This window comes from Protopterus annectens, chromosome 2.part1 (assembly GCF_019279795.1).
Source record: "Protopterus annectens isolate FY-2018-M chromosome 2.part1, PAN1.0, whole genome shotgun sequence".
NCBI lineage: Eukaryota > Metazoa > Chordata > Ceratodontiformes > Protopteridae > Protopterus > Protopterus annectens.
In genome coordinates, this window is record NC_056729.1 from 454351910 (window position 1) to 454365213 (window position 13304).

Below are 13304 nucleotides of genomic sequence, written 5' to 3' on the forward strand. Positions count from 1 at the left end.
TTTATTCAACAGTAGCTCAGATAAGAAACTGCATCATACAATGTTTCATGCCATTTATGTGTAAAACACACAAGTGTTCAGTTATAAACACTAAACAACAAATAATCATTTGCCAAAACACATCTGTCTGGGGAAGGCGTGTTTGTCCTTAGAACATAAAAAAATCCTCACAGAAGACTCTCTTCTTGTTTCAGTTGCCTCCCAGGTGGTAAGTTGGCATAATGGTTAAGGTGTTTATCTTACAGACCCAATGTGTGGATTTGATTCTTGCATATGGCAGTTAGCTAGGCTTAAATGATCCTCAAAGGCAGATAGCCTAGTACTAATCTATAAACCTATGAACCACAACAGTTGCACATGATTTTTTTCTTGTAACTCAACACTTCATGTAGCAGATCATTTCTGCATATCACCTGCCTTGAGTGACCTCACACCCCATTCAGGTAACACCACCTGGTCTCTGAGTCCTGTCCTTTGGACTTTTGTTAGTATTGACCAAAACTGCATCCTTGATCACTGTCATAGTTTACATTCTGTCGTACTAGGCCTACAAATTATAATTATTTAGGTAGTCATGCAGTAGCTCATCTTCAGTCATAGCAGGAAACATTCTCCACCTTCATTTAAGACTTTAGAACACAGACTTTTATTCACACCTGGAAACACGCCTCTCCCCACAAGAGCAGAATGGGGAATTTTCCCCTCTCTCCCTTAGTTAAACTTCCTCTCATCTGTTTGATTCTCCCCTCCAGTCTTCTCTGAAAACAGCCCATAGTCTCAGTGGGACCAATCCAATCAACAGAAGTTAGTGTAATTCAGAGTGCCTCAGTACTGTTTAGTGTGTCATCGGAATCCAATATATTCTGTCCAACAATAAATTAGAGAAAAACATTCAGTACAGCTTTAGTTTTCCTTCTCATTTATATATTTGGTTGGTTGGCTCTAAGTAAGAGATTTACCTTTTAAATGAATTCAGCGCATGAAAAGAGATGCAAAACACTTTTTTTTAAATCAGAAGAACCTTGTTTCCTTTTAAAGATGTCTTGTGTTTTGAGCTGTTTGCAAGGTTTCTATATTACAGCAATGCTTTCTACCTTAGATACAGTCAACACTTAAAATTTCTTGACATGTGTTGTTCTATTTGCTGGATTTTCCTATATTTCATAAAGGTAACATGCAATATTCAATTAACTTTTTATGCTTGGGTTAGTGGCTAACACAGATAACCCTTTTACTTGCTTTTTGTCTTTCCCTGTGGCCTGCCCAACATTTTTCAGTCTTAACAATAGTCCCCACCATCCTGGTCACAAATCAGTGAAAAGATGGCAGGCTTTCCAGTGTCTGCGAAGACTGCAGTACCTTGTAATAGAAATTAACTCAGTAGCTTCTGCTAGTTATTAATTTCCTGCCCTTCCTTCCAGGTAACATGCATAATTATGTTATTGTCATACATTTTGTATTCTCGTACAGAGGAAGGCTATGAACTGCACTCATTGTATCTATAAGTGTAAGACTGACTGATGCTGTGAATAGTTAGAACAACACTGCTAGTTATCTCTTCTCTCAAGGACCATCAGTATCCATTCCTAGGCAGAAAGACTGGTATTTGCTGGTGTGACACACAAATGCTAGGACATCGGAGTCCTAAGAACTAGGTTTAGTTTCCTTGTATAGCCAAATACTTTCCTTGCTGTATTTATCTAATTTTTGACATACGTCCCTCCTAACTTAGTTTGTTCCATCATTACACTTGTAAAACAGTGACAGTTCTTGCAGAGAGATATTTCCATAGGTCATGCCAGCTGTAAGGCTAGCTTAATACCTCTCGGTACGATTCCTGTTCCTCCGTCTTTGCTACACCCCATATCTCTAGTTTAAAAGTATGATATGTCATTGTCATTTGGAGTTGCCATTTTGTATGCAAATTGTGTTCTTACTGATTGTCAATTGCCTGTAAAACAGAAAGTCAAGCAAGCATTATGAATATATTATAGCCACTGATTCAGATACAGTGGATATAAAAAGTGTACACACCCCTGTTAAATGCCAGGTTTTGTAATATAAAAAAATGAGACCACAATAAATCATTTCAAAACTTTTCCCACCTTTAATGTGATATATAACCTGTACAATTCAGTTGAAAAACAAACAAATCTGTTAGGGGAATAAATATAAAAAATTAAAAAAGTACAATAAGCTGGTTGCACAAGTGTGAACCCTCTTAAACTAATACTTTGTTGAAGCACCGTTTGATTTAATTACAGCATTCAGTCTTCTTGGGTACACACCTGCCATCAATTAAAGAGACTCTGATTAACCCCAAATAAAGTACAGCTGTACTAGCAGGATTTTCCTGATTTTTACTCAGTTGCCTGCTACAGCAAAAGCCATGGTTCACAGAGAGCTTACAAAGCATCAAAGGGATCTCATTGTTGAAAGGTATCACTCAGGAGAAGGATACAAAAGAATTTCCCCAGCATTGGATATACCATGGAACACAGCGAAGACAGTCATCAAAAAGTGGAGAAAATATTGGACAACAGTGATGTTGTAAAGAACTGGATATCCCCCCAAAATTGATGAAAAGACAAGACTAAAGCTGGTCAGGGAGGCTACCAAGAGGCCTCTACAGCAACACTGAGGGAGCTGCAAGAATTCTGGCAAGTACTGGTTGTATACTACATGTGACAACAATCTCCTGTATTCTCCATATGTCTAGACTATGGGGTAGGGTTGCAAAATGGAAGCCTTTTCTTACACAGAAAAACATCCAGGCCCAGCTAAAATTTGCAAAACAATACATTGTCTCCCAAAAGCATGTGGGAAAATGTGTTGTGTTATGGTATGATGAGATCAAGGCTGAACTTTTTGGCCACAATTCCAAAAGGTACGTTTGGCGCAAAAGCAACACTTTTGCATTACCAAAAGAACACCATCCCCATGGTGAAGTATGGCGGTGGCAGTATCATGCTGTGGGGTTGCTTTTCTTCAGCTGGAACTGGGGCTTTATCAAGGTGGAGGGAATTATGAACAGTTCCAAATACCAGTCACTTTTGGCCCAAAATCTTCAGGCGTCTGCTAGAAAGCTTAAGATGAAGAGAAATTTCACCTTTCAACACGACAATGACCCCCAAGCATACATCCAAATCAACAAAAGAATGGCTTCACCAGAAGAAAATTAAAGTTTTGGAGTGGCCCAGCCAGAGCCCAGACCTAAATCTAATAGAAAATCTGTGGAGTGACCTGAAGAGGGCTGTGTACAAGAGATGCCCTCGCAATCTGACAGATTTGGAGTGCTTTTACAAGGAAGAGTGGGCAAATATTGCCAAGTCAAGATATGATAGACTCCTAGCCAAGAAGACTGAATGCTGTAATTAAATCAAAAGCTGCTTCAACAAAGTATTAGTTTAAGGGTGTGGATACTTTTGCAAGCAGCTTATTGTACGCTTTTTATTTTTTATATTTTTCCCCTAACAGGCTTATTTTTCAATTGAATTGTACTGCTAATAGGTCACATTTAAGATGGGAAAAGTTTTGAAATGATTTATTGTGGTCTCATTTTTGTTATGTCACAAAAACCTGGCATTTTAACAGGGGTGTGTACACTTTTTATATTCACTGTACATATGACTTGTTTGTTGTAGTTATTTGTGTGTGTGCGTGCGTGTGTGCGCATGTTAACTTTGTATTTTGTGGCAGTACAGAATATAACTGAAATGCTTATTATTTCTATGTATTTATTTTTTTTACAGAGTGTAGAGTTCTGAAAAGTCCTTACTCCAGAACAGGCAGCACTGGACCTGGGGCAAGGAATCCTGGATCCAGAAGCCCTGGACTGTCTCGCCGTAGCAAATCTCCTGTTTCAGGTAATAATGAAAAACATTCAGTTAGTTGTATATTCATTTGCTCAACTAAATGCTGTAATTTAGGTGATGTGATAGAAAACAAGTGGTATGTTTGAGGAGTTGTTGAAATACTACAAAAAGCTGCAGCTAAATGTAATTTAAAAATAGGGGCTGATTCAGAAATTGCAAATTTAGAGTTCCACTGGGAATTGCCTACAAAAGGAAACAGGATATCTTGTTGTTGAACAGTCCTCAGTAATAGCACTTTGTTCTTATCTAGAAGTGAAGCTTTTGCTGTTGGCAAGAAAATTTAATAATGAAACTGATTCAGCAAAGCATAGCATGCTCCCTGTTGGTGTTACCTTTCGTTATTTTTTTTTATTTTTATTTTTTAGCAGAGATTGCTTGTTTACTCAGCAACCTTTCAGAAATCTTTACTTATGGGGATGTAGAAATAGTCAGCAGTAATAATGCTTGCTTGTAAAGGCATGAATATTTCCTCTTTTGGGAAATTAGGGTTTTTTCTAGATGAACAGCCAAACAGTTTGGCTTTCCGCCTTTGTGGTATACCAGCTGTGCAGCAAATTATCAGTCGAGATACCACTTAAATTAATTGCATTCGCATAGAGTAAAGTTTTATACATTTTTCACACAGGGTAATGTTTTTGGAAATGCAGTACTGTTATGTGCTATGCACACATACGAGGAATACCAACAGTATTAAAACATATCGAACACTAAGACACAGCGGAGAATAGCCAACAGTCATTCTAGCATTGTGTTCATTTTTGAGACTATATTTTAATAGGAATTCCAGTAACCCAACTCTCAGTTCCCACAGCCAACAAACCATTGCTGGCTGTGTTGAGTCCATCATCTTACCCATACCTCTCAACTTCTTAGTGCACAAAGTCTGGACAAAGGCCCAAAAATAGGGACACATTTTAAATATCGTTGTTATAAACTTGGAAAGTTGCTAGAATAAAAGAAATTGTGTTAGCATGCATTTTCTGAATGATATGAAGTCTGAAATTCAAATGTATGTCATTATTTTAGTGACTTCAGTCCTCAGTGATTTGCCAGAAAACCACAAATTTTATAAAGAATATAACAAAAATATGAGGCAAAATCTGGACATTCTGTGAAAATCTGGACACTTGAGGGGCGTGCGGTTACCTCATTTTAGGACATCTGTTCCAGATGTTATTCACTTTGTCTCTAATAGCCACATTTGTGATCCTCTGACTAAGAGGCAAAATATCCATCTGTTTTGCTGCTGAACTGTGATTAGGAACAAGCCCAAAAGGATTATTAACTGAACAGGCTTAAATGAAGCAACCAGTAGCATTCTCTTCCCTCACAGGTGGAGAGAATACGATGCATCACCATTTCACGTGACCCCTGTTGTCAGACAGGAAGCATACAAAGGTACAGTGATGAGCAGGATGTGATGGAATGGCATTATTCAACATGTAGTAGTGTTCTTTGTCTGACTGATGCCAGTGCTGGTATGTCTTCCATTCACATACTTTGACTAATTACTACTTATCAAAGGCTTCCAGTTCTACTTTGCCCATGTCCTTACTGTGGCTGTGCTTCACAGTCCGTAAAGGACTAGTCAAAAGACTGTATCACCCTGCATGTCAAAAACTCAGTTTGTGGCGGGACTGCATCTGTCATCTCACATAAGGAGTGACTGGTGATAAGAGGGGCAGAAAGCTCATAATTTTATTGCACTGAACAGCTTAGTTTAGCAAATCAAAAGTTTTTAAGTGAAAGGTGTTGTCACATTTTTTCTGGACATTAACACTATTCTGTGTTTACCTAAGTACAAGGGAGTGTCTGTGATTATTCCACTTTAATAATTATCTTCATGGATCCCAAAATAAAATGCATGTGTTAATATATGTAGGATGCCATCTTATTTATTGACACTCCCATTTATCCAAGCATTCTGGATGCTTCTGGAAGAATTTGGGTAAGTGAAATTGTAGTGTATTTCTTTTGCTACAGATCATGTGCCTTTAATTTTTTCCATCCTCAAAGCTGTCAGGCTAGAATGTTATTTCTATGGAAAGTATGATGCATATCCTATATGTATAGAAAATATGTCACAAAAACACATGCACAGTTCACAGATTTTGGATGAATTAGAACACATACTGTCAAAAAATTCCCAGGATGCTTGATCATAATCAAACCCCTCTTTTCCCATTTTCTACATGGGGCCGGGTTATTGTGTCACCTGTTGCAACCTCTCTCGACTCAGTTTCACTCTATTACTGCCTTTGACAGGAGGTCTCCTTTCTCACAGTCCATCAGTCTCTTTGGTGGGCACTCTGATTTGCTGTTGCTGTCTTTGTCTGTCCCAAATCTTCACCACTTCCTCTTTCACTTTCCTGCACATACACCTAAACCACAGTAATCTGTTCTCTTTGATCTCTGCAACTGGAGACATTTTGGCTTCTGTTATGATGTCATTATTTCTTTGTCTGTTCCACAATGTGCAATGTACCACCTGTCTCAGGAACTTCATCTGCATCACCTCAGGCTTCCTCAACTGCTGTGCCTTGACTGCCCAGTTTTCTGTACCATACAGAAGTTCTGGTCACACCACTGTTTTGAACACCTTAGTTTTCAGCTTTATTTAATATTCTTCTGTCACACACTACCCCTGACACTCTGCCAGTTGGCTACAGCCCCTCTGATTATAGCTCTGATCTCGATCTTAGCAAATGTTAAGCACTTATTAAAGTCAGTTCTCATGGTAGGCAGTCAAATCTGCAAACCAGCAAAAGATAGAAGCAGAATAAAAACTGTGTTTCTGCCTGTGGTCTATACTGATAAGACATCCCTTCTTTTTTGTATAAACTTAGAATCAGAGCCGGATCATGGTTAAATGGGGCCCTAAGCAGGGTAATGGATCGGGACCCCCCCCCAGCCATTCCAGTGTCTCATTACTTGTCTATTTCTCACCAGTTACCATAAACACTGTACAAACCTCTCAGTGTGCATACTGTTTTCTGCTTTACCTCTACAATGATTACAGATATTTAGATTTAATTTATTTTTTTTTTATTTCAAATGTTATAGTGCAAACACTGACAGACATTTGCTAAACAAAGCAATACAGTCTCACAATGAAAACAGAGTTAGCATTAAAACTTCTTTGCCCTTGAAACTCACATTCATCAAAGCAGCATTGAAACCCACATTCAAAGAAAATGTATTTGGCCAGTGGTGGATAAAGTTTACGTTTGTGTTGTTTTCAAATCATAGGCCCCTTGCACACATTTTAGAACCATGTAATCATACAGGAGTTCTTTGATTCACTTTCCTAATTGTATTAAATTATATTCCTAGTATAGTACAGCACCACATGTTAGAGGTTGTTTTAAATGTATATTTTTTTAACATTTTTGCAGTAAGCAATGAAATGGTATTTATAAACCAATAATGACAAAACTACCCATTTCAGAACATTTCATCCATAAAAGGCCACTCAAATTTCAGTCATTGCAATCCACCAATATCAGTCAATATGCATAATTTCTGCAGAAGTAAAAGTAATTTGAGTAATTCCAAATTAAAGAGATCTGTAACTAATGAAGAGGTTGCTGCTAGCAATCAACTTTATATTTCAGACTTTCATCTACAAATTCAGTGCCTGTTGCCTGTGAAGAATAACATTCTTATGTTACATTAAAACAAATGGTAAGCTGGTAATATTGCAATAGGCTATGGATTGCAAACTGATAACAGGTTCATAGTTACTAGGCATCTCATCCAAAGGAAGACATACTCAGGACTGCAGCAACCCAGCCCACTTAAAGTATGCAACAGTATCAGCAATCCATCTACATGCTGTGGGAGTAGAACCCACAGCCTTCTGCATCAAAAACAAGTGTGTAACCTGTTGTGCCACTAGCAATGCTTTCTAGCTCAGTAGCACAATAGTTATACCATTTGCTAAACAAAACAGCTGCAGATTGTAAGCAGACTTGGTATGAGTGGCAGTAAACTTCTCTTTCCTCGAAGCTCACAGTTCTTTGAAAAATGCACTTGAAACTGAATTCCTTGAAAATACACTTGAAAACTTATTTTTTTAGCAGCTTGGTAGTTGAGGTAGAGGATTCTTGTTTCCTGTAACTAAGGTACAGTGTTTGAGCCTGAGCAAATTACCACTACTACATTCTATCCCTAACTATTGAATTTTACGCACACACGTGCATGCACACACAAACTCACACCTACCTCTTACTTGTGTGTCCATGCTCCACAGCACAGAAACATCTTCGTGTATTCAAATTCCGCACATGCAAAAAGGAAGACATAAACAACAGGTCTGTGCAAGGATCATGCACAGATGCAACAGGTGTAGTATTTTGTTGGCCCCTCCCAGCCAGCAGAATGTAGCTAGAATAACAAGATGTGTGTTTGCCTGCATTTTCTGAAGGATATAAAGTTTGAAACTCAAATGTTTGTCATTATTTAGTGACTTCAATCCTCAATTATTTGTACAAATAAAGATTTTATGAAGAACAGATGAAACATATGAGAACAAAAAATCTAGTCATTCTGAGAAAATCTGGACATTTAAGAGGCATGGCAAGGTAAGCATAAGCATAAAGGGAGTGTGTTACACGATCTTTCTCACAACTCCTGCTAAGTGTTTTATGGCAACATTTAGCATTTTTATTTTCCTATAACTAGTAGTACATGGAGCAGTTAAAGCTCCGTGCACTATAAAGAACTATGATCAGGCCTCACTCTTGAGGTGAGTTTCTTGGCATCCATGTCTCTAACACATAATAAACCATTTGTGATTGGCGACCCAATCATAATCCTTTATATAATAATTTTTTTTAATATAAATATTTGGTACTGGTGATGCCTTTCCTCATTTTATGGAAGTGAATTGACTGTTTTTCTTTGATTATTCTTCTGATTTCCCCCATTTGCTGCTATGACAACTGTCTTGTCTGTATTTAGTTTCACCCCATGTGCCTTTTTTTTTGCATTCCAGTCCCCTATCATTGTTGAAGTTCCTCTTCAGAGTCTGCTTGTAGTGCCACATTGTTTGCTTACAGCAGCTTTGCTGGTCTGTCCTTTAGAAACTGCTTCCTAATGTAGTCCATCACCAGTATGAACAGCAGTGGATTCAGAGCTCGATGCTGAAGCATACCCATTCCACTGGGTACCCCTCTGTTTATACGAACACTGTTTGTACTTGTGTCACTAGGTCCTTTGTACAAAACCTGCACTAATTCTACCTGTGATTCCAGGACTGCAGACCACCACAGGACTGCTCAGGTCAGCGTTCATGGAACCTTAGCATATGCTTTCTCCAAGGCTAGGAATCCCCAGATGGACTCTTTCCTCATCTCTAGCTTCCTCTCAACTCTCTGTCTGACTGCAAACCTCAGGTCAGTTGTGCTGCTTCCTGAATGGAATCCACAGTTTGATCTCCCATCTTACTTTTTGCCGTATTTGTATTTATTTGTCAATCACTCCTTCCAGAGCTTTCAAGCAGTGTGACAGAAGTTTGATACCTCTGTACTATCCACAGGTGTGAATATATCTTCTCCTCTTGTATAGTGGTGCTAGAATGCTTATTATCCAGTCACTGAGATACTACTTTCTCTCCGTACTGCTATGAGTAACCTCAGGAGCTATTTCTCCCCTAACTCACACAGCATCTTCATAATGTCTGCCTTGACTGTCTCTGAGCCTGCTGCTTTTTTCTAACTTCATTTTCCTTAGTGCTGTTCATACTTCTTCTAGGGTGGGCATTTGTCTTCTTTCATTGTAGGCTGTACATGGGTTGCTATAGCTTCTGTGTTTTTTTTTCATTCAGAAGCTGCTAGAACTACTCCTTGCATCTACTTCAGTGACATGTAGACTGGTGAGTAGGTTGCTGCTGGCACCCCTTATGACTGATGTCTTATGACTATCTTCATTTTCTTTCTGTCTTTGCCTTGCAACCTGATATAGTTTTTTGTACCATCTGCTAAGTCGCTTTCCAGACGCTGGTATAGTGTCTCTGATGCTCTGTCCTTTGCTACTGCAACTGCTGTCTTAGCCTGTTTGTTAGCCAACCTGTATTCCATGTTAGCACAGTCTGCCTTTTCTATCTCCCACTTTTTCCTACACTCCTTTCTTTTGATAACTTTGTGGATTTCTACATTCTACCACCACCTTTCCTTCTGTCCCGTATTTCCATACCTGACTCTGGCGTATATCCGTTCTGTAGCTTCAGACATGCTGTTTTGACATGCTGCCATTCTTCCTTAACTGCACCTATTTCCTGAGGTGCTAGAGTCCTGAGTATTTCCTTACGTTCTTGTGCTTTTACTCCAGTCAGCTTCCTAATTTCTGTTGACCTTGGATCCTTCCATAATCACTGCTTGCAGCTGATTGTGGCCACTGATGTTTTATACCATGGTATTTCACTACAGATGATTTTGCAATCTCTAATTCTAGCCCAACACTCTTTCCTTACTAGGCATGTTGGCCTTTCATGTGTGATCTTGTGACTGTTGAACCATGTGTGTTGGACACCATCAAACCATTTGCCAGACAGAACTCAAGAATGGCTTCTCCTTTTTTATTCTGGTTGCCCCACTCATGTGATCCCAGCCAGTCCTCGTATCCTATACTGTCTGTCCTGATAAGCATTCAGATCTCCCAGAATTGACACCAACTTACATCGTTCTATCTAGTAGGTCCTGCAACTGCTACCTGAGTGCATTCCTTTCTTTAATCATCACAACCTTGCTGTGCAGCATAAGCTCAGATTATAACTACCCCCCTCTCTTTTTCATTTGCCATAAATCTATCGCTAATTCTGGTGACCTCCCTCACTGTCTTCAGAATATTTGTCATCACCACAATTCCAGTACTATTTCTAGTTTGTGGTCACCCTGTGTACTAGACTCTGGATCACAAGCCAAGTGATTTTGCTGCACTACCCTTCCACCAACACTCACAACAACTTAATCGACAAGCCTTCCTGTAGAACAAGGCTGAAATTCAAAGACCCTTATACATTCTCCCTGCAGTCTTTTCATTTGAAAACATATGGTGACATCCATCCTAACCCAGGTCTGCAAACAGTCAACAATGTAACAAGTCTGCCACTGCCACATCACAATATATTCATCCCTCAAACCCATACAGTCTCCACCAATGCAAATTTAACATTAGAAGTATAGAAACAAACTTACTGGTGTGCATGCCTGGGTAGCCTGCCACTCCGCAGATATACTAGTAGCCACAGAAACTTTGCTTAAACAATAAATAAAAGAAGAAGAAATCTTACCACAGAGATATAACACCTTAAGATTTGACTGAACCCATAAGGTGGTGCAGTGGCCATTATCTACATCAGGACTTTTGACCTCTCTAGGAATCATATAAGCCCACCCCTACTCTTCAGTGCTGAAATAATTGTATCATCTTTGCAAATTAATGTTCATAAAAGCCTTTGATTTATAAGATCTTACTTTCCCCAGGAAAATAACATAGTTACTACTGAAGAACTTTTCTCTTGGTCATCAAGCAAAATCTCACTCAAGACAATAACTTTAGGAGACCTGAATACTGACAAACTATTACAGTAACAGTCATATTAATGTCATTAATATATATGGTTTCACTCAGCTTATTACAGCTCTTACATGGTACAACAAAAAAAATCTAATAGAGCCTCTACCTTAGATTGGATTCTCTCTAATACCTGAAACAAAATCCTCTCAATAGGTGCTTAAACCAATAGTTTAAGTGATCATATATCCATTTTTAAATTAAAGCATCATAAACCTAACCAAAAACAGCACCAGTACAATCTTGCTGATGACCTCTCCTTCTTTAATAAGGACTAATTTACTGCAGCACTAAAATCTGCCAACTAGCAGGCTTTTCAAACTCCTTACACTTGATGAAGCTGTAGCCCTATTTAACTCAATGTTCCTTACCATAATAAACGAGCTAAAAGAATTAAATTGAATCCAACACCCTGTCTTTCAAAAAGTACTCATGAGAGAGGCAGACATAACCTGAAAAAAAAAACAGATACCCATCAATACTATAAACATCTCAGAAACACCAGTAAAAATCAAATCAAATCAAAACGTATAAATAACTACTATGTTACAGTGGGTGTCCCTAAAGGATTTATTTTAGGTTCTCTGCTGTGCAACGTTTTCATTAATTATCTCTATCTAGCATCTAAACAAGCTACTATCAGCACTATGCAGACAATTCAACAATCATCTGTTCTGCTTAAAGCATTGATAATTTGAAACTTACCCAAGTCTGTCTCCACCATAGAGGCATGGCTGTCCAATACACAGCTGCTTCTTAACCTTTAAAAAAATAAAGCTGGTCCAAAGTATTTAAATGACTACAAAAATCATTTCAAAATAATTTCTTCTAACACCACCAACATAGAACTAGTAATTCAAACTAAACTTCCATGAGTCGGTATTGATGAAAGCTTAAATTTTGATCAGTAAAAAACACCCGCCAAAAGCTAAGTGCATGCTATATAGTCAAACAATACCTCACAGATAATGCCAGAATAAGTATTACTCAATCCTTGCTCATTCCTACAATACTTTATGCTGCTCCCATCTTGGTTAACCTACAATTCACAAAACTCTTACTCTTGGAACAGTGCTATAATAAGGTGGTAAAGTTTGCTGCAATCATCATTGTGGGAGACATCAGTGTCTGGCCTTAAAAAAAAACTTCACTGGTTAGAGCTAAGGCAGTACTATACACTTTCCCAACTAGTCACTTCCCATAAACATGTCTACTATCCAGACAACTGCCCTAGTTTGAAAAATATTCTCTAACTTTATAGTTGTCAGAGCTAAAGCAGTGCCATACACTTTCCCAACTAGTCACTTCCCATAAACATGTCTATTATCCAGACAACTGCCCTAGTTTGAAAAATATTCTCTAACTTTATAGTTGTCAGAGCTAAGGCAGTGCCATACACTTTCCCAACTAGTCACTTCCCATAAACATGTCTATTATCCAGACAATTGCCCTAGTTTGAAAAATATTCTCTAACTTTATAGTTGTCAGAGCTAAAGTAGTACCATACACTTTCCCAACTAGTCACTTCCCATAAACATGTCTATTATCCAGACAATTTCCCTAGTTTGAAAATATTCTCCAATTTATAATCCAAGTAGACAGCTGAGATCCAATGAGAAAATGTTATTAACTGCTACAAAAGCAAGCAACCATGTCTCTCAACCTCTTAGCACAGAAAATCTGGGCAGATCCTAAAATAATGGTAGGACAAAGGCCCAAAAATAGGGACAGATTTTAAATATTGCTCTTGCAAACTTAGAAAGTTGCTAGAATATCAGGTTGTGTGTTAGCATGTATTTTTTTTTGAAAGATATGAATCCTAAGACTCAAATGTATGTATGTCATTTTTTACTG

General features: G+C 38.3%; 1 protein-coding gene across 1 annotated transcript in view; it reads left to right on the forward strand.

The window, feature by feature from the left end:
• DCLK2 (doublecortin like kinase 2) overlaps positions 1-13304 on the forward strand; it is a 1465027-nt gene that overhangs the window by 941011 nt on the left and 510712 nt on the right. The window contains exon 5 of the mRNA XM_044063457.1: positions 3753-3866. Coding sequence (XP_043919392.1) covers positions 3753-3866 — 114 coding nt within the window. The remainder of the gene's footprint in view (positions 1-3752; positions 3867-13304) is intronic.